Genomic DNA, 15976 nt, shown 5'->3' with positions numbered 1-15976 from the left:
TATTGTTGTTGAGATAGGGTCTCTTCCTGTCTCCCAGGCTGGAGTGCAGTGGTGCAATCTCGGCTCACCGCAAACTCCACCTCTTGGGTTCAAGCAGTTCTCCTGCCTCAGCCTCCCGAGTAGTTGGGATTACAGGCACCCACCATCACGCCTGACTAATTTTTGTATTGTTTTAGTAGAGATGGGGTTTCACCTTGTTGGCCAGGTTGGTCTCAAACTCCTAACCTCAGGTGATCTGCCCACCTCAGCCTCCCAAAGTGCTGGGATTACAAGCATGAGCCACCATGCCCTGCTGCTAATATTTTTTTAAGGTATTTTGCGTCTGTGATCATGAGAAATATTGATGGGTAGTTTTTTTTTTCCTTTGAATGTCTTTGGTTTTGGTATTTGTGTAATGCTCATCTCTTAAAACGAGTGGGAAGCTTTCCATTCTCTATTTTCTGAAGCAGTTTCTATAGAATGGGTATTCAACATGTTTGATAGAATTCACCAGTAAAGTTATCTGGACCTCCGCTTTGCTCTGTGGTAATATTTTAAATTATTAATTCAATTTCTTTACTTGATGCGAGGCTTATTCAGACTTTGTTTCTTTGTGAGTAAATTTGTATATGGACTTTGTAATTAGTTTCTTTCAGTAACTGTACATTTAAATACATTGTCAAATTTATTGGCATAAATATGGTAATAATATTCCATTATTGCCCAGGTACAGTGGCTCACACCTGTAATCCCAGCACTTTGGGAGGTGGAGGTGGGCAGATCTCTTTAAGCCCAGGAATTTGAGACGAGCCTAGGCAACACAGCAAAACTCCATCTCTACAAAAAAATAAAATAAAATAAAGAAGTGCTCTTATTTTTTAAAAATTCCATTATCATCCTTTTAATGTCTGTAGACTCTGTAGTAATGTCTCTTTTCCCATGCCAGATACTGGCAATTTGTTTCTTCTCTCTGTTCCTTACCAGTTTAGAAGTTTGTCTATTATATTAATCTATTTATGAAATCAACTTTTATTGTAGTCCTAGCTACTCAGGAGGCTGAGACATGGGGACCACTTGAGCCCAGAAAGTTCGAGGCTAGACTGGGCAACATAGCAAGACCCTGTCTTGAAAAAAAAATAAATCAACTTTTGGTTTCATTTCTCTATGGTTTGTCCATTTTCAATTTCTTTCATTTCTGTTCTTTGTCACCATGCTTCTGCTTACTTTGAGTTTAATTTGATCTTTTTCTAGCTTTTTAAAAATAGCTTTATTTAGATATAATTCACATACCATACAACTTACCAACTTAATGTATACAATTCAATGGCTTTTAGTATATTCACAGAACTGTGCATCTACCATCATAATTTTAAAACATCTTCATTACCCTAAAAAGAAACCTTATACCCCTTAGCTATTATCTCCCAATTTCTCTCCTCCATTCCAAGGCTACCATTAACTACTTTCTGTTTCTATAGATTTGCCTTTTCTAGACATCTCACATATAAGGAATCATTCACTGCATGGTCCATGATGACTACCTTATTTCTTCACTTCTTTTTATTAGTCAAACAACATTCCATTATATGGTTTTTCTAGCTTCATAAGGTGGAAACTTAAATAATTTTGAATGTTTCTTCTAACATGGATATTTAGTATTGTAAACTTTCAGCAAAGCACTACTTATTTTCAACCTACTTTGGGTTTTTCTATTAGAATACACAAATTTTAAATCTTTTTTTTTTACTATGCCATAAACATTAAGTTTATGTTAAGTAGTGTTTATGGTAAAATACCAAAAACATTAAGATTTGATAACTAGTGAATGCTCTCATTGTCTTTCACATCTATTTCATAATTTCCATTTGAGTGCCTGAAGCTCATTCTTTAGTAGATTCCTTTTCAAGGGATTATAGAAAGAATATTTTCTGAATTCCTGCATGTTAATAGATTTGTCTGTATGCTTTATACTTAAAGGTTAGTTATGCTGGATATAAAATTCTTTGTTCACGTTTTCTTTCCTTGACTATCTTAAACATACCTGTTTTTCTTCTGGAATAAAGTGTTGCTGTCAATATCTGATAATCTAATTTTCTCTTCCTTGTAAGTCATGTGCTTTTTTTTTTTTTTAAGACAGAGTCTCACTCTGTCCAGGCTGGAGTGCAGTGGTGTGATCTCAGCTCACTGCAACCTCTGTCTCCTGGGTTCAACACATTCTCCTGCCTCAGCCTCCTGAGTAGCTAGGATTACAGGTGTCTGCCACCATGCTTGACTAATTTTTTGTATTTTCAGTAGAGACAGGGTTTCACCATGTTGGCCAGGCTGGTCTTGAACTCCTGACCTCAAGTGATCCACCCACCTTGGCCTCCCAAAGTGCTGGAATTACAGGTGCGAGCCACTGTGCGTGGCCCAGTCACATGCTTTTACTGCCTAAATCCCCACAGGATTTTCCTCCTCTTTAAAATCTGGTAATTTTGTAAGAATCAATTCGTGTTGGTCATTCTGACTCAATATTCTTACATATATAATATGCTCTTCAATATGTGGTTTTTAAATACTGTTGTTTATGAAAGTTTTCTTAAAATATAATTTTTAAGCTTTGTTCTTTTCCTTGGTTTTGTTTTGGACTTCCTATTATCTATATGTTAAATCTTTTTTGAGACCCATTGGAGGCTCTCACTCCTTCAACCAGCCTGGGGCTGGAGTGCAGTGGTGTGATCATGGCTCACTGCAGCCTCAATCTCCTCAGCTCAGGTGATTCCCCCACCTCAGCCTTCCAAGTAGCTGGGACTACAGGCATGTGCCACCCACACCCAGCTAGTTTTTTGTAGAGATGGGGTTTCACCATGTTGCCCAGCCTGCCTTTGCTTATTTTCAATGTCTGTCTCTTTGAGGTCTTTTACTTCTATTTTTTCTCTTAATTATCCTGTTTTTCACCTTTAAGATTTTTGCTAATCTCTTCATCTGTAGATGGACACTTGGGTGACTTCCACTTTTTGGCTATTGTGAATAATGCTGCTACAAACATGGATGTACAAATATATTTTCAAGTTCCTGCTTTCAGTTATGTAGGGTATAAATCAAAAAGCAGAATTGCAGGACCACATTGTAATTCTGATTAATTTTTTATTGTGATTATGTATGTATTTTTATTGTGATTATGTTTGGATACATATTTTATTGGGATTATATGTATCCATACATAATCACAATAAAATTATACATAATCACCATAAAAAAATCCAAATTTATGTATGTACATGTTATATATACATAATCACAATAAAATATGTATAATGTAAAACTTATCAATTTAACCATTTTAAAGTGTACCATTTTGTGGCTTTTAGTACATTTACATTGTTATGCAACCATCACCACCATCCATCTTCAGAACTTTTTCATTTTCCCCAACCGAAACTCTGTACCCATTAAATACTCACAATTCCCCTCCCCCAAGGTAAACATCGTTCTTCTGTTTCTATGAATTCAATTACTTTAGGTACATCATATAAGTGGAATCATACAGTATTTGTCCTTTTGTGTTTGGCTTATTTCACTTACTATGTCTTTAAGGTTCATGCATGTTAAAGAAACTTTAGAATTTCCTTCCTCTTTTAGCTGAATAACATTGTATTATGTATGTGTATATATCACATTTATCCATTCACCTGTCTATGTACAACTTAATTGCATCCACTTACAGTTATTGTGAATAATGCTACTATGAACATGATGTACAAGTACTTCTTTGAGTCCCTGTTTTCATTTCTTTGGGGTATACGATTCCGGAGGTGGAACTGCTGGATATGTTAACTGTATAATTTTTTGAGAAGCTGTCAGGCCACTTTCCACAGTGCCTGCACCATTTTACATTCCCCCTAGTAATGCAAAGGTTCCAATTTTTCCACATTCTAGCCAACACCTGTTATTATCTATTTTTTAATAGTAATAATCCGAACGTGGTATTATAGTTTTGATTTGCATTTCCCTAATGACTAGTGATACTGAGCATCTTTTCATGTGTTTATTGGATGTTTGTATATTTTCTTTGGGGAAATGTCCATTCAAGTCCTTTGCCCATTTTTGAGTTGTTTTCCTATTGAATTACAAGGATTTCTGGGCTGTCTATATGTGTCTTTATGCCAGTACCAGTTTTGATTACTGTAGCTTTGTAGTAAGTTTTGAAATCAGGACTTGTGAGACTTCCAATATTATTCTTTACCAAGATTGTTGGCTGTTCAGAATGCCTTGAGATTCCTTATTTTAGGATGGATTTTCCTATTTCTGCAAAAATCTTCTTAGTCTTTTCTGTAGCTGTAACAGAATACGTACCACTTGGTAATTTATAAGGAAATTTACTGGGCTTACAATTCTGGAAGCTGGGAGGGCATGGTGGTGGCATCTGGTGAGGGCCTCATGGTGCTTCATAACAGGGTGGAAAAGTGGAAGGGGAAAGAAGTGTATATAAAAGAGACAGGACACAGGAAGATGAACCACTTTATGACAACATGCTCTTGCAAGAGTCTCGACTAACCGTCTTCTCATGGGAAAGATGTTAATCCATCTTAATTATCTCTTAAGACCCAGGCTCCCAAAACGATTACATTGGCAATTAAATGTAAACATGAGTTTTGGTGGGGACAAACCACATGCAAACCATAGCACCCTCATTGGGGTTTCCACAGGGAATGTTTTTCCATCCCCTTACATTGTACCTGTGTCTCTAGATCTAAAGTGAGTCTTACAGACAGCAGGTAGTTAGCTCCTGGGTTTTTTTTTTTTTTTTTCTCTCGATCCATTATGCCAATCTGTATCTTTTGATCAGAGGGTTTAATCCATTTAGTCACTGATGGGGAAGAACTTCTCTGCCATTTTGTTTTCATGTCTTAAGATTTTTTTTTCAGACAGGATCTTGCTGTTGCCCAGGCTGGTGTGCAGTGGCACAAGCACAGCTCACTGAAGCCTTGACCTCCCAGGTTCAAGCAATTCTCCCACACCAGCCTCCAGAGTAGCTGTGACTATAGGCATGTACCACCAAACCTGGCTAATTTTTTGAAAAGATGGCGTCTATGTTGCCCAGGCTAGTCTTGAACTCCTGGTCTCAAGCAATCTTCCTGCCTCAGCCCAAAGTGTTGATATCAGGTGTAAGCCACTGCCCCTGGCAGTTTTTTTTTTTTTTTTTTTTTGGCCTCTATTACTGGCTTCCCCCACCCTTTTTTGTAGTAAACACATTTTTGATACCCTTTTGTCTATATTCAATACATATTTTCTTTGCAGTTATGAGGATTACATCTTAATGTCGTAACAATCTAATTTGAATTCTAGCCTGATGTTGAAGTGAATTTTTCAATTCAGGTACTGTATATTTCAGCTCCAGAATTCGTTTTGTTCCTTTTCTGTCTCTTTGTTGATATTCTACATATCATTTCCCTAACTTCTCCTGGCTCTCTGTCCATGCTTTTCCTTTAGCTTGTTGAGCTTATTTAAGACAGGTGTTTTAAGTATTTGTCTAATATCTGTGTTTCTTCAGAGACAGTTTCTGTCACCTTTTCTCCCTTTGAATGGGCCACGTTTTCCTGTTTTTGCCTTGTGGTTTTCTGCTGGAAAAATGGGAATTACAAAAAAAAAAAATCATCTCTCCCAGTTTTTGCAGACTGGTTCCATGATGAGGACAACCCTCCTTCACTAATTAGCAGGCATGTTCTGAGCCTTGGGAGCAGCCTGGGGTGACAGCTTCAAGTCCTGCAGCTTTTCCCAGACATGTTGCCTTTCCCCATGTGAGCGCTCTGTTAAGTGAAACAGACACTCCTTCAGAAGCCCCCAGATGAGTTAGAATGCTGGAAATAAGTTCTGCTCCATTCCCTCCAGTTCAAGGGAGGGAACTGAGCAACACTACTGAAAAGTTCTGGTTTTCACTGAGATTAGAAGTTTATACTATAATGTAAATAACACTGCTTTCTTTATCTAGAAAGACTTGCTACAAAGTCAACTGAATTAAATGAAGGAGGTACTTACTGATGTAGTTTATTTTGATGTAAACGCCTTTGTGGAGAAGAAACCCCATGGCAGCTCATCTAGAAGCCACACTGACTAGCACTGTTTCAGAGCACTTTCAATATTCCCTTACTTGAACTTTTCATGGACTATTTTCCCCATAGTTGCAGAAATAAGAAAAGAATGTGGGAAAGATAGCACTGATTATTTTTAGTACGGACTACTTTTTTTCTCTTACAAGTCAAAAGGTGTTTCACGTAACAGAACCTCACTTTTTTGCCTTTTAAAAGCAAAGTAAAAATAGAACTAAATTCAACTGTTATGTAAGTTATTTCGTTTTCTCAGACTTAATGCTTTAATCATGCATGTATCAAAAGATGACATTAATATTTCTTATAAGTTAACCATTATGTAATTATTATATATATGACTCATGATATATCGAAACCTGTGTAAAACCTACATTGGAATGGAGTTCAACTATACTTATTACTTTAAAGTAGGTATTACAATAATTCTGACTCTTTTTTGGACTTATGTGAATGCCTTTTCTAACTTAAAACACAATCCTTCTCCCTAAAAAGCACTGAAATGTAAAAGTGTACATCAATCTATATTTAAAATGTTCTATTCTGAATTTGAAGTGCTTAGCCTAAAACAGGTTTCTTTTAGAAATAAGCCTATTATGAATTGAAAAGACCAACTGACAAAATTGGAGATATTTTCCTTTTTCAGATTTTAGAGCTTATTTCATATGTGATTATCTTGCTCTGTATAACACTACAGTCAGGTGCCACCTAACCTTTCAGTCAGTGACAGACTGCTTATCTGGTGGTGGTCCTGTAAGATTAAAATACTCTATACTGTATCTTTTTCTACTTTTAGATACATACATTGTTAGCTCTGTTATAATTGGTTACAGTATTCAGTGCAGTAACATGCTGTATAGGTTTGCAGCCTAGGAGCAATACGCTGTATCACATAGCCTAGGTATGTAGCAGACTATACCATCTAAGTTTGTGTAAGTACACTCTATGATGTTCCCACAACAACAATCTTCTAATGATGAGGCATTTTCCTCTCATTAAGCAACATATAACTAATTTCAACAGAATAGTGCTACAATGAAAGTTCAACAAGACCTCAAAAGCAGATGATGGAGGACTTCCACTCCTTTTGGTTGCTCCTTTTACTTAACATCTGCTTGTATATAAGTTAGAGTAAGGCATTCTTACCAGTTTTCCTGAGTCAAAATTTGTATTTAACTTAAGGCTACATTTACACAGAAAGTAAACTTTAAAGTCCTCAAATTTAAGAAAGTAGGCAACCAAAAGAACTTTACTGGTCTACTACAGTTAATTTTGCAAAACATCATTAAAGTGATTGAATAATATCCAAGGACATTAGGAACACAGGATTATGAAATTTTATTCTGATAAATCTGGTAACTTATGGTTCTCTATTAACTCATTCCTTTTTGTCTAAGTTACCCAATATTGTTCCCTCTAAAACACTAACTTTTACTATAGTAAAAATAAGCACTGCCAAGAGAAGAGATTGGTCCTTGTGTTGCTGGCTATCTGGATTAAGATGTCATTTTTTCCATTCTGCTTTCTCCTAGCAATCTTTATTTCATAATTCTGTCTGTTCAAGTGATTTATAATTACTTAATCATGATTTGGTGTGTGTATGTGTTTTAGTATCACACTGTTTTTTCAGGGTCTTGCTCTGTTGCCCAGGCTTGAGTACAGTGGCACAAGCATAGCTCACTGCAGCCTTGACCTCCCAGGCTCAAGGGATCCTGCCACCTCAGCCTGCCCAGTAGCTTGGGACCACAGGCATATGCCACCACAGCTGGGTAACTTGATTGTTAGTAAGAGACAGGGTCTTACTATGTTGCCCAGGCAGGTCTCAAATTCCTGGGTTCAAGAGATCCTCCCACCTTGGCCTCCCAGTGTGCTGACATTGTAGGCATGCACCACTGTGCCCAGCCTATATATTTAACAGCAATCCAGTCATTCAATAGTTTAGTCCATTGGGCTCTGCATACAACCTGTTCGTTTTTCAGCTATATGGACTTAAGTGGTATGGAAGTTACATATAGCAGTCAACACATGGCTATGTAAAGATATTTAGATTCTTTTAAGCAGCAAGATTTTTTATACACACACATATTAGTTTATAAATTATATACATATATATGTGTGTGTTGGTTTACTATTTGTAACTTCTCTACACTCTCACACCGTAATAACCATTTTATTTTAATTTTTTCAGATGGAGTCTCGCTCTGTTACCCAGGCTGGAGTGCAGTGGCGTGATCTCTGCTCACGGCAACCTCTGCCTCCCACATTCAAGCGATTCTCCCACCTCAGCTTCCCGAGTAGCTGGGATTATGGGCGCCTGCCACCATGCCCGGCTAATTTTTTGTATTTTCAGTAAAGATGGGGTTTCAACATGTTGGCCAGGCTGGTCTCAAACTCCTGACCTCAGGTGATCCACCTGCCTCGGCCTCCCAAAGTGCTGGGATTACAGGCATGAGCCACCATGCCCGGCCAATAACCATTTTATTATAATTTCACTGAAGTAGATGATTGATCACTTCTTTCATTTATTGCATTTACCATTCAGCTTTCCAAAGAATCCTAAAGTCAGTTCATTGTTCTTTTTATAATCTTACTAGGTTATTACCACCTAGTTACCACATTTGCTTACCCCACTGTTAAGATGTTCTGGTGGATACTTCAGTTAACTCCATATTTGTGATAACTCCCTAAAGTTAATGAGAATAAAATTAATGAATGATGAAACTTCCAATATGGAAGAAAAGGCTTAGGGTTGGTGAGGAAACCAGTTTCCACATTTTCCACATTATCCAAGGTAGTTTCCAGCCCTCCTTTGTGTGAAAGTTCAGCATTAAAAGAAATACAGAATTGTAATAATGGAACTAAAAGCTTCATACTGGATTTTTCCCTCTTTTCATTTGGAAAGAAGAATAATTGGTAATTATAAAACTTTAAAGGGTACTGTATGATCTAATTCTGAAAGAATTTACTAATTCCCACGTGGGGTTCCAAGTTGAATATAATGAAATTTGTAAGATTATGGAATATGTAATTTCCTTCTGAAAGATACTTGTATTCTACTTTCTATAACACACATGGCAATAAACGGTATTTTACATCCTTTGAACCCCTATATTCTACATTTTTGAGTTTTTTGCTTCCATTTACTTTACTAAAAAAGTTTTTAAAAAACCATCAATGGTCACAAAATCTGAGTGGATGAAAGTGCTGAACTTAATTCTCCATATTTCTAAAATACTTATGTTGGAACAAAGGCTAGTCAGAAGAAAGGAACTTCAGAGTTCACTTTTAAAATGGGTAAAAACACCCACTTTCCCAGAGAATCAAACCAAATTCTTCCTTCAGTATTTAAATACTACATAAAGGATAAGGATAAAGAACCCTTGTGTGAACTAGGATTCACAGTAAGTAATGTAAATAGTCTAAAGCATCAATTAACATACTTCATTAAGCTCACAGCTTTGTATCACCACACATTTTTTAATTGGAGAAAGTCTTAAGTACCATTATTGTAATAACTTTTCTTTTTTGAGACTGAGTCGTTCTGTCACTTAAGCTGGAGTGCAGTGGTGCAGTCTCAGCTCACTGCAACCTCTGCCTCTTGGGTTCAAGCTATTTCCCTGCCTCAGCCTCCCAAGTAGCTGGGACTACAGGTATGCACCACCACACCCAGCTAATTTTGGTATTTTTAGTAGAGATGGGATTTCACAATGTTGGCCAGGCTGGTCTCGAACTCCTGGCCTCGGGTGATCTGCCTGTGTCAGCCTCCCAAAGTGCTGGGATTGAAGGCATGAGTCACTGTGCCTGGCCCGTAATAATTTCATAACCACAGTAAAGTATTTTAGAGCTCTGTTTGAAGGAAACACATTTGGACTCATGAAATATCTGAAACTTCAGAGAGCCCAAATTTTTCTTCCTTAACCATGTGACATTAGTGTGAGTGGAAACCAACAGTATAAACCTAAGCCCTATGTGTGCTAAAGAAATAACATAAGTTAACCTGTTACTGCCACATCATACATTTGGATTTAAATACAAAAAACACCACACAGAGAACAAACATTTTTTTAAAAAAGATTTAAGATCATAAATAGGTCATTGTTGTCACAACACATTTCAGAATCTTAAAAAAACAAACATTTTGGCTTCCTAAGAAAAAGACTTTAAAAAAAAATCAATTCCCTCATCACTGAAAGGACTTGTACATTTTTAAACTTCCATTCTCCTAAGGCACAGTATTTAATCAGAATGCCAATATTACCACCCTGCTGTAGCAGGAATAAGAGGCAAGGTATTAGCACTAAGAAAAACAGCAAAATTTCTGGACAAAATCATCTGTCATTTTAAAAAAGGGATTAAAAAACAGACTAAGTGGTGAGTATTTTAGTTAAGAAGGCCCAGTGTTGTTATGCAGGACTTTGTTTAAAAAAAAAAAAAAAAAAAGCGAAATATTTTAACTCAAGTAGGTTTAATTCACCACAGAAGAGCTATGAGAAAAGAGAGGGGGCTGGTAAAATACAGTATACTTTCTTTAAAAAGGACTCGGGAGGAAAAAAATCAACTTAGAAGATCATATGAAACATCACATGGAACCCAGTTAGTGTCCTAGTTTATTACTAGTCTTCAGATCCAGAAAATAGAGTAAGACACTAGGTAAACAGAACACCTAGACACATCTGTAAGGCATTTGTTTCCTATCACACGGCCCATTCTAGCTTAACACCCACCGACTGAGATGTAGTAAAACAGTAAAATTGGATGCTCAAATTATATTTTTATCTAACCAAAAAGTTCTTTAAATATAAAATTCCTCACTTTAAACTCTCGTCTTCTGTGATACCAACAGAACTTTAAGGTTGTACATATGCAATATGGTGATTTAGTGTTACTTTTAAAAGAACCCACAAAGTAAGCGATTGTCCACAGATGAAACACGGGATGAGGTTCATGACTGAATCAATCATGGAGTGTTAGTCAATTGTAAACTCCTGAAAGTTAAGACTAGGAAATGTGTATATCAGACACATAAGAGTACAACAATAGGAGAGGAAGGGAAGCCTGTTGGTCATTCCAATTCTGACAAGGTGCAAGGTCTTCGAAATTCTTGTCCACGTTCATGGAGCCATTTATTGGATACTGTGAGAGAAAAGTAATATATTAATTTCCCCCCTTAATCTAATCAGTATTTAATTAGTGTTTTTTCTTTTTTTTTTTTTTGGAGACGGAGTCTCGCTCTGTCGCCCAGGCTGGAGTGCAGTGGCCGGATCTCAGCTCACTGCAAGCTCCGCCTCCCGGGTTTACGCCATTCTCCTGCCTCAGCCTCCCGAGTAGCTGGGACTACAGGCGCCCGCCACCTCGCCCAGCTAGTTTTTTTGTATTTTTTAGTAGAGACGGGGTTTCACCGTGTTAGCCAGGATGGTCTCGATCTCCTGACCTCGTGATCCACCCGTCTCGGCCTCCCAAAGTGCTGGGATTACAGGCTTGAGCCACCGCGCCCGGCCTATTTAATTGGTTTCTAAAAGCTAGGTCTATAACAAAGTTTCAACATGGGATAAAAGTTCAACACCAAAACTGGATAAAGGCAGATGCTACTTAAAAACTTGGCTAAATGCTGAAAACACAGATTTTATATACCTATATACATATGTGTACACACTTGTGTTTATGTACATACATGTATGTATACACATATGTGTATATTTGCAAGTCTATGTGCATCTCCTAAAGTTTCCAATGTTCAATGTGAGGCTTGAAATGAGACACAAATGGACTTAAGATACAGGTACAGATAGAGTAGAATATTGCTTTATGTACTGTTTTCAAAGTACAACCTCCAAAATACAAAGACATTTTAATAATGAACACAAACTTTCCACTCTAAAGGAACAACCCTCTAATCAACCATTGCTATTGTATGCTCATTAAGTTTCCAAAATACCTTTAAAAAATGTATACCATGTAAAAATGTATCCCAAAAGGAGTTAATTTTCTATTTTTTTTTGTCTCCAGTACCATAGAACCCAATCAAAATATCTGAAGCAGAAACTTTAATTCTTAACTCCTTTTTCCTTTTTCAACCCTTGTATCTACTCTTTATTCATCAAACCCTGACAATTTTCCTTATGTCTCTCTCGAATCTATTTGCTCTCCAACCCTTTCACGGATGCTTTAATCCAGGCTGTTGTCATCTCCCACTTAGACAACAGAAAACAACTTTCTAAACTCTCTCTCACCAACTAGCCTTTCCTCATTCTAGTCCAGTGGTTCTTAAACACTATAATCATGAAGGGAGATTTTAAAATCCTGATCAGGCCTCACTCCTTAACTTTGTTATGTCTTTATGTAACCACTAAACAGGTGGCTAGTAACACAGACTGAAATGGCTACATGGGGCTAATTAATAGATATTAAAGCTAATTTCACCTGTTTCTGTTTTTTTTTTAAATGTAACCATTCCTGCACTTGCATGTCCCTGAAAGTGAGTGCGTCTTTAAATTTTGCACATTAGGTGCTACTCGAGCCTCATATTAGAACCCGGTGTCTAACATGTTTAGAAAACTGCTGTTCTATCTTTTGGACCAAATTTAAAGAATAAGCTTTGAAGAAGGCTCCCCAAACTTAGGCAGTCACCATCTTCTGTTTACGTTTTTGTAATAATATGTACTACATTATAATCCATTAGTATGTCTCAATCATATTATTAACCCTTTGAGGGGAAGATATTGTCTTATTCAATTTTGAGTTAGACAATGTTTCTTAGGATAAGTGAAAATAGAGTTAAAAATAAAATCTGTCATCAAAATTCTGATTACAAATTTATATTAAGATTAGGCACTTGTTTGGTTGAATCCTGTACAATGTTAAAATCATATTAAGCAAACATTGTGGGGGCTTTTGTTTTTAAGACACAGATAATAGTTTCAAAATAGAAAACAAAAATTACATTCTCTTCACAGAATATATGAAATATTTACCCCATTTGTTGCCAACTAGCACTGGACAGGCTGCATGCCGTGTACTATAATCTCCTTCTCCACTGGCAAACAGATTATACCAGAAAACAGCAGTTCCCTATGGAGAACAATTCACAATTATCCCCAAGTATACAATGCCAGGTAATCGCTTTCGGCAGTGATTACTTTTTTTTTTTTTTTTGAGACGGAATCTTGCTCTATCACCCAGGCTGGAGTGCAACCTCTGCCTCCTGGGTTCAAGTGATTCTCCTGCCTCAGCCTCCCAAGTAGCTGGGATTACAGGCGTGCACCACCAGGCCTGACTAATTTTGTATTTTTAGTAGAGACGGGCTTTCACCATGTTGGTCAGGCTGGTCTCAAACTCCGGACCTCAGGTGATCTGCCCATCTCGGCCTCCCAGAGTGTTGGGATTACAGGCGTGAGCCACTATGCCCAGGCGCTTTCTTAATTTTTCCTTTGTTCCTGTGGAAGAACTCCTCTAAAGCAGCATTTTATCTTCCTCTAATATAATTCTGAAAATATGGTTATATCACTTTAAAAACTGTTTTTGATCATATGAAAAATACCATAAAAATGCTTGACAACAAAAGTATTTGCCAAAACAAAGCTAACATATCTTACATAGCAAGATGGAGGGGAAAACAATACAGAACCCATTTTAGAAATGAAAAAATTAAATACTAATTCCTGGTCATTCATTACCTCTACACACTTGTGGCAAAGACCATAAAAATACCTCTAAAAATGTAATTTGGCCAGGTGCAGGGGTTCAGGATCACTTGAGCCCAAGAGTTCAAGACCAGCCTGGGCAATACAGGGAGACACTGTCTCTACAGAAAATTTAAACATTAGCTGGGCATGGTGACATGCACCTGTAGTCCCAGCTATTTGGGAGGCTGAGACTTGAACCCAGGTGAGCCATATTTGTGCTGCTGCACTCCAGCCTGGGCAACAGAGCGAGAACATGTCTCAAAAAAAGAAAAGAAAAAGAAAAAAAAAATGTAATTCATTAATTAGACCATGAATACTAGTGCATCTCTTCCTTAGGGAAAAAATTAATAAACCAAAAACAAACCAAACAGGCTTACTTTTTTGGGCCAAACACTAGCTCCAACTTCAGGAAAAACAGTGGCTCCTCCTGCAGACACATCACTCATCTATAAGAAACAAGAGGGTGTTATCGAAAGCGCTGGTAGAATAAAGTAAAACACGCCATTATAAAGACTTGATATTGGATACTAGAATATTGGGAACATATGGACTTGTTCTTATATAGCGGGGTTGGTACATGCTACTCAGTTTTTAATGAATAAAATGCCATTTAGGTTTATACACATAAGTTAAAAAACTAAAAGCAAAGGAATGATTAACAAAAAACCGTCAGATGGGAGAGTGGGGATATAATTTGAGATAGGAATTTATTTATAGCCAGAGGGAAAAAGAAATGACTTAAAACTAATAAATCAATACAGAGATATAAATATGTATTTTATTGTATTAGAATGTAATCTCCATGGAGGCAGGAATTTTCGTCTGTTTTGTTCATTGCTGATCATTAGTGTCTAGAACAGTAGTACCTCAAGAACAGTAGGTGCTCAAGAAATATTTAAATAAATGTAAAAAATAACGAGAAAAATAAACTAAAATCAGTTTTGCCATTTCTTATGGTAGGGAATCAAACATATTAAATAAAAGTGAGAAAGTTAAAGGATTATATAAAGATAACCTAGAAAAATATGGAAACCTTTTAAATTAACCGAAGAATCACATAAAACAAGGCAAAGGAAACATGGATCATAAATATTTTTTTTAAAGCAACATAAGTAGAATGCATAGACTGATTAGATCACAGAGCAAAACCCAACTATATGTTGTATCAGAGCTGCATCTAAAACAAGTGACTTAGAAACACAGAACACAAAAACGTAAGATTTGGGGCAAATGCTATCCAAGGAAAACAGGGTATGATCTTAGTATGAGACACAGTTTAAATCAAGGTAAAAAGCATTAAATAAAAGGTATTTTACAATGATAAATATATAACTAATAATAAAGAACTAAGAACACTTAACCAATGAAAAAATTAACTTTGGCTGGGCGTGGTGGCTCACGCCTGTAATCCCAGAACTTTGAAAGGCCAAGGCAGGCGGATCACGAGGTCAAGAGATCAAGACCATCCTGGCTAACACGGTGAAATCCCATCTCTACTAAAAATACAAAAAACTAAATTAGCCAGGCATGGTGACAGGCGCCTGTAGTCCCAGCTACCTGGGAGGCTGAAGTAGGAGAATGGCATGAACCTGGGAGGCGGAGCTTGCAGTGAGCTGAGATAGCACCACCACTGCACTCCAGCATGGGCAACAGAGAGAGACTCTGTCTCAAAAAAAGAAAAGAAAAGAAAAGAAAAAACTGACTTTGAAGAAATTAAAAAGTTGTGCATGAGAGAAAAGTAATTTGAGATATTCTATGTGCCCCTCTGGGGAGGTATTTAAATAACGGGAAAAATGATAATCAATTAAAATGCTATGCAACTGTTTTAGAAAAACAGGAAGGCTGTTTACATTAAGAGGGAGAAATGGATAGTGGGCCAAATAATACAGCATCAATATTCATAAAACAAAGAAATACAAGGAGAACCAGGAACACATAAACACTAATGGCTTTTAAACATCTGAAAAGATGCTCAACTTCTATAATAAAAGAATGCAAATTAAAGCCACAATAACTGCTAATTTGATAAGTGAAAGATACACAGATCAAAAAGTCTGACAAACATACTTCACAAATATATCCCACTTAAAATTGGGATATAAATTGGTACAACCTCTAAGGAGACTCACCTCTAGAAAATATGCAAGCCTTCACAGCATGAATTTGTGCACTGTACTAACCCTCTCCTGGTTTTCCCTTTGTGATATTTCTCTTTTCTATAATGTACCT

General features: G+C 36.9%; 1 protein-coding gene across 5 annotated transcripts in view; it reads right to left on the bottom strand.

Moving 5' to 3' along the window:
* Positions 1-10513: 10513 nt before the first annotated feature.
* P4HA1 (prolyl 4-hydroxylase subunit alpha 1) overlaps positions 10514-15976 on the bottom strand; it is a 100372-nt gene continuing 94909 nt past the window's right edge. For all 5 annotated transcript variants that reach the window (XM_077946626.1, XM_015147400.3, XM_015147401.3 and 2 more), the window contains 3 exons: positions 14125-14193; positions 13037-13133; positions 10514-11198 (listed from right to left, as the gene is read on the bottom strand). In XM_077946626.1, the coding sequence (XP_077802752.1) occupies positions 11128-11198; positions 13037-13133; positions 14125-14193 (237 nt within the window). In that variant the 3' untranslated portion in view covers positions 10514-11127. The remainder of the gene's footprint in view (positions 11199-13036; positions 13134-14124; positions 14194-15976) is intronic.

This window comes from Macaca mulatta, chromosome 9 (assembly GCF_049350105.2).
Source record: "Macaca mulatta isolate MMU2019108-1 chromosome 9, T2T-MMU8v2.0, whole genome shotgun sequence".
In the NCBI taxonomy this organism is placed as follows: domain Eukaryota; kingdom Metazoa; phylum Chordata; class Mammalia; order Primates; family Cercopithecidae; genus Macaca; species Macaca mulatta.
Note: the sequence above shows the minus strand (reverse complement) of the source record. Positions and strands in the feature narration are given on the sequence as shown.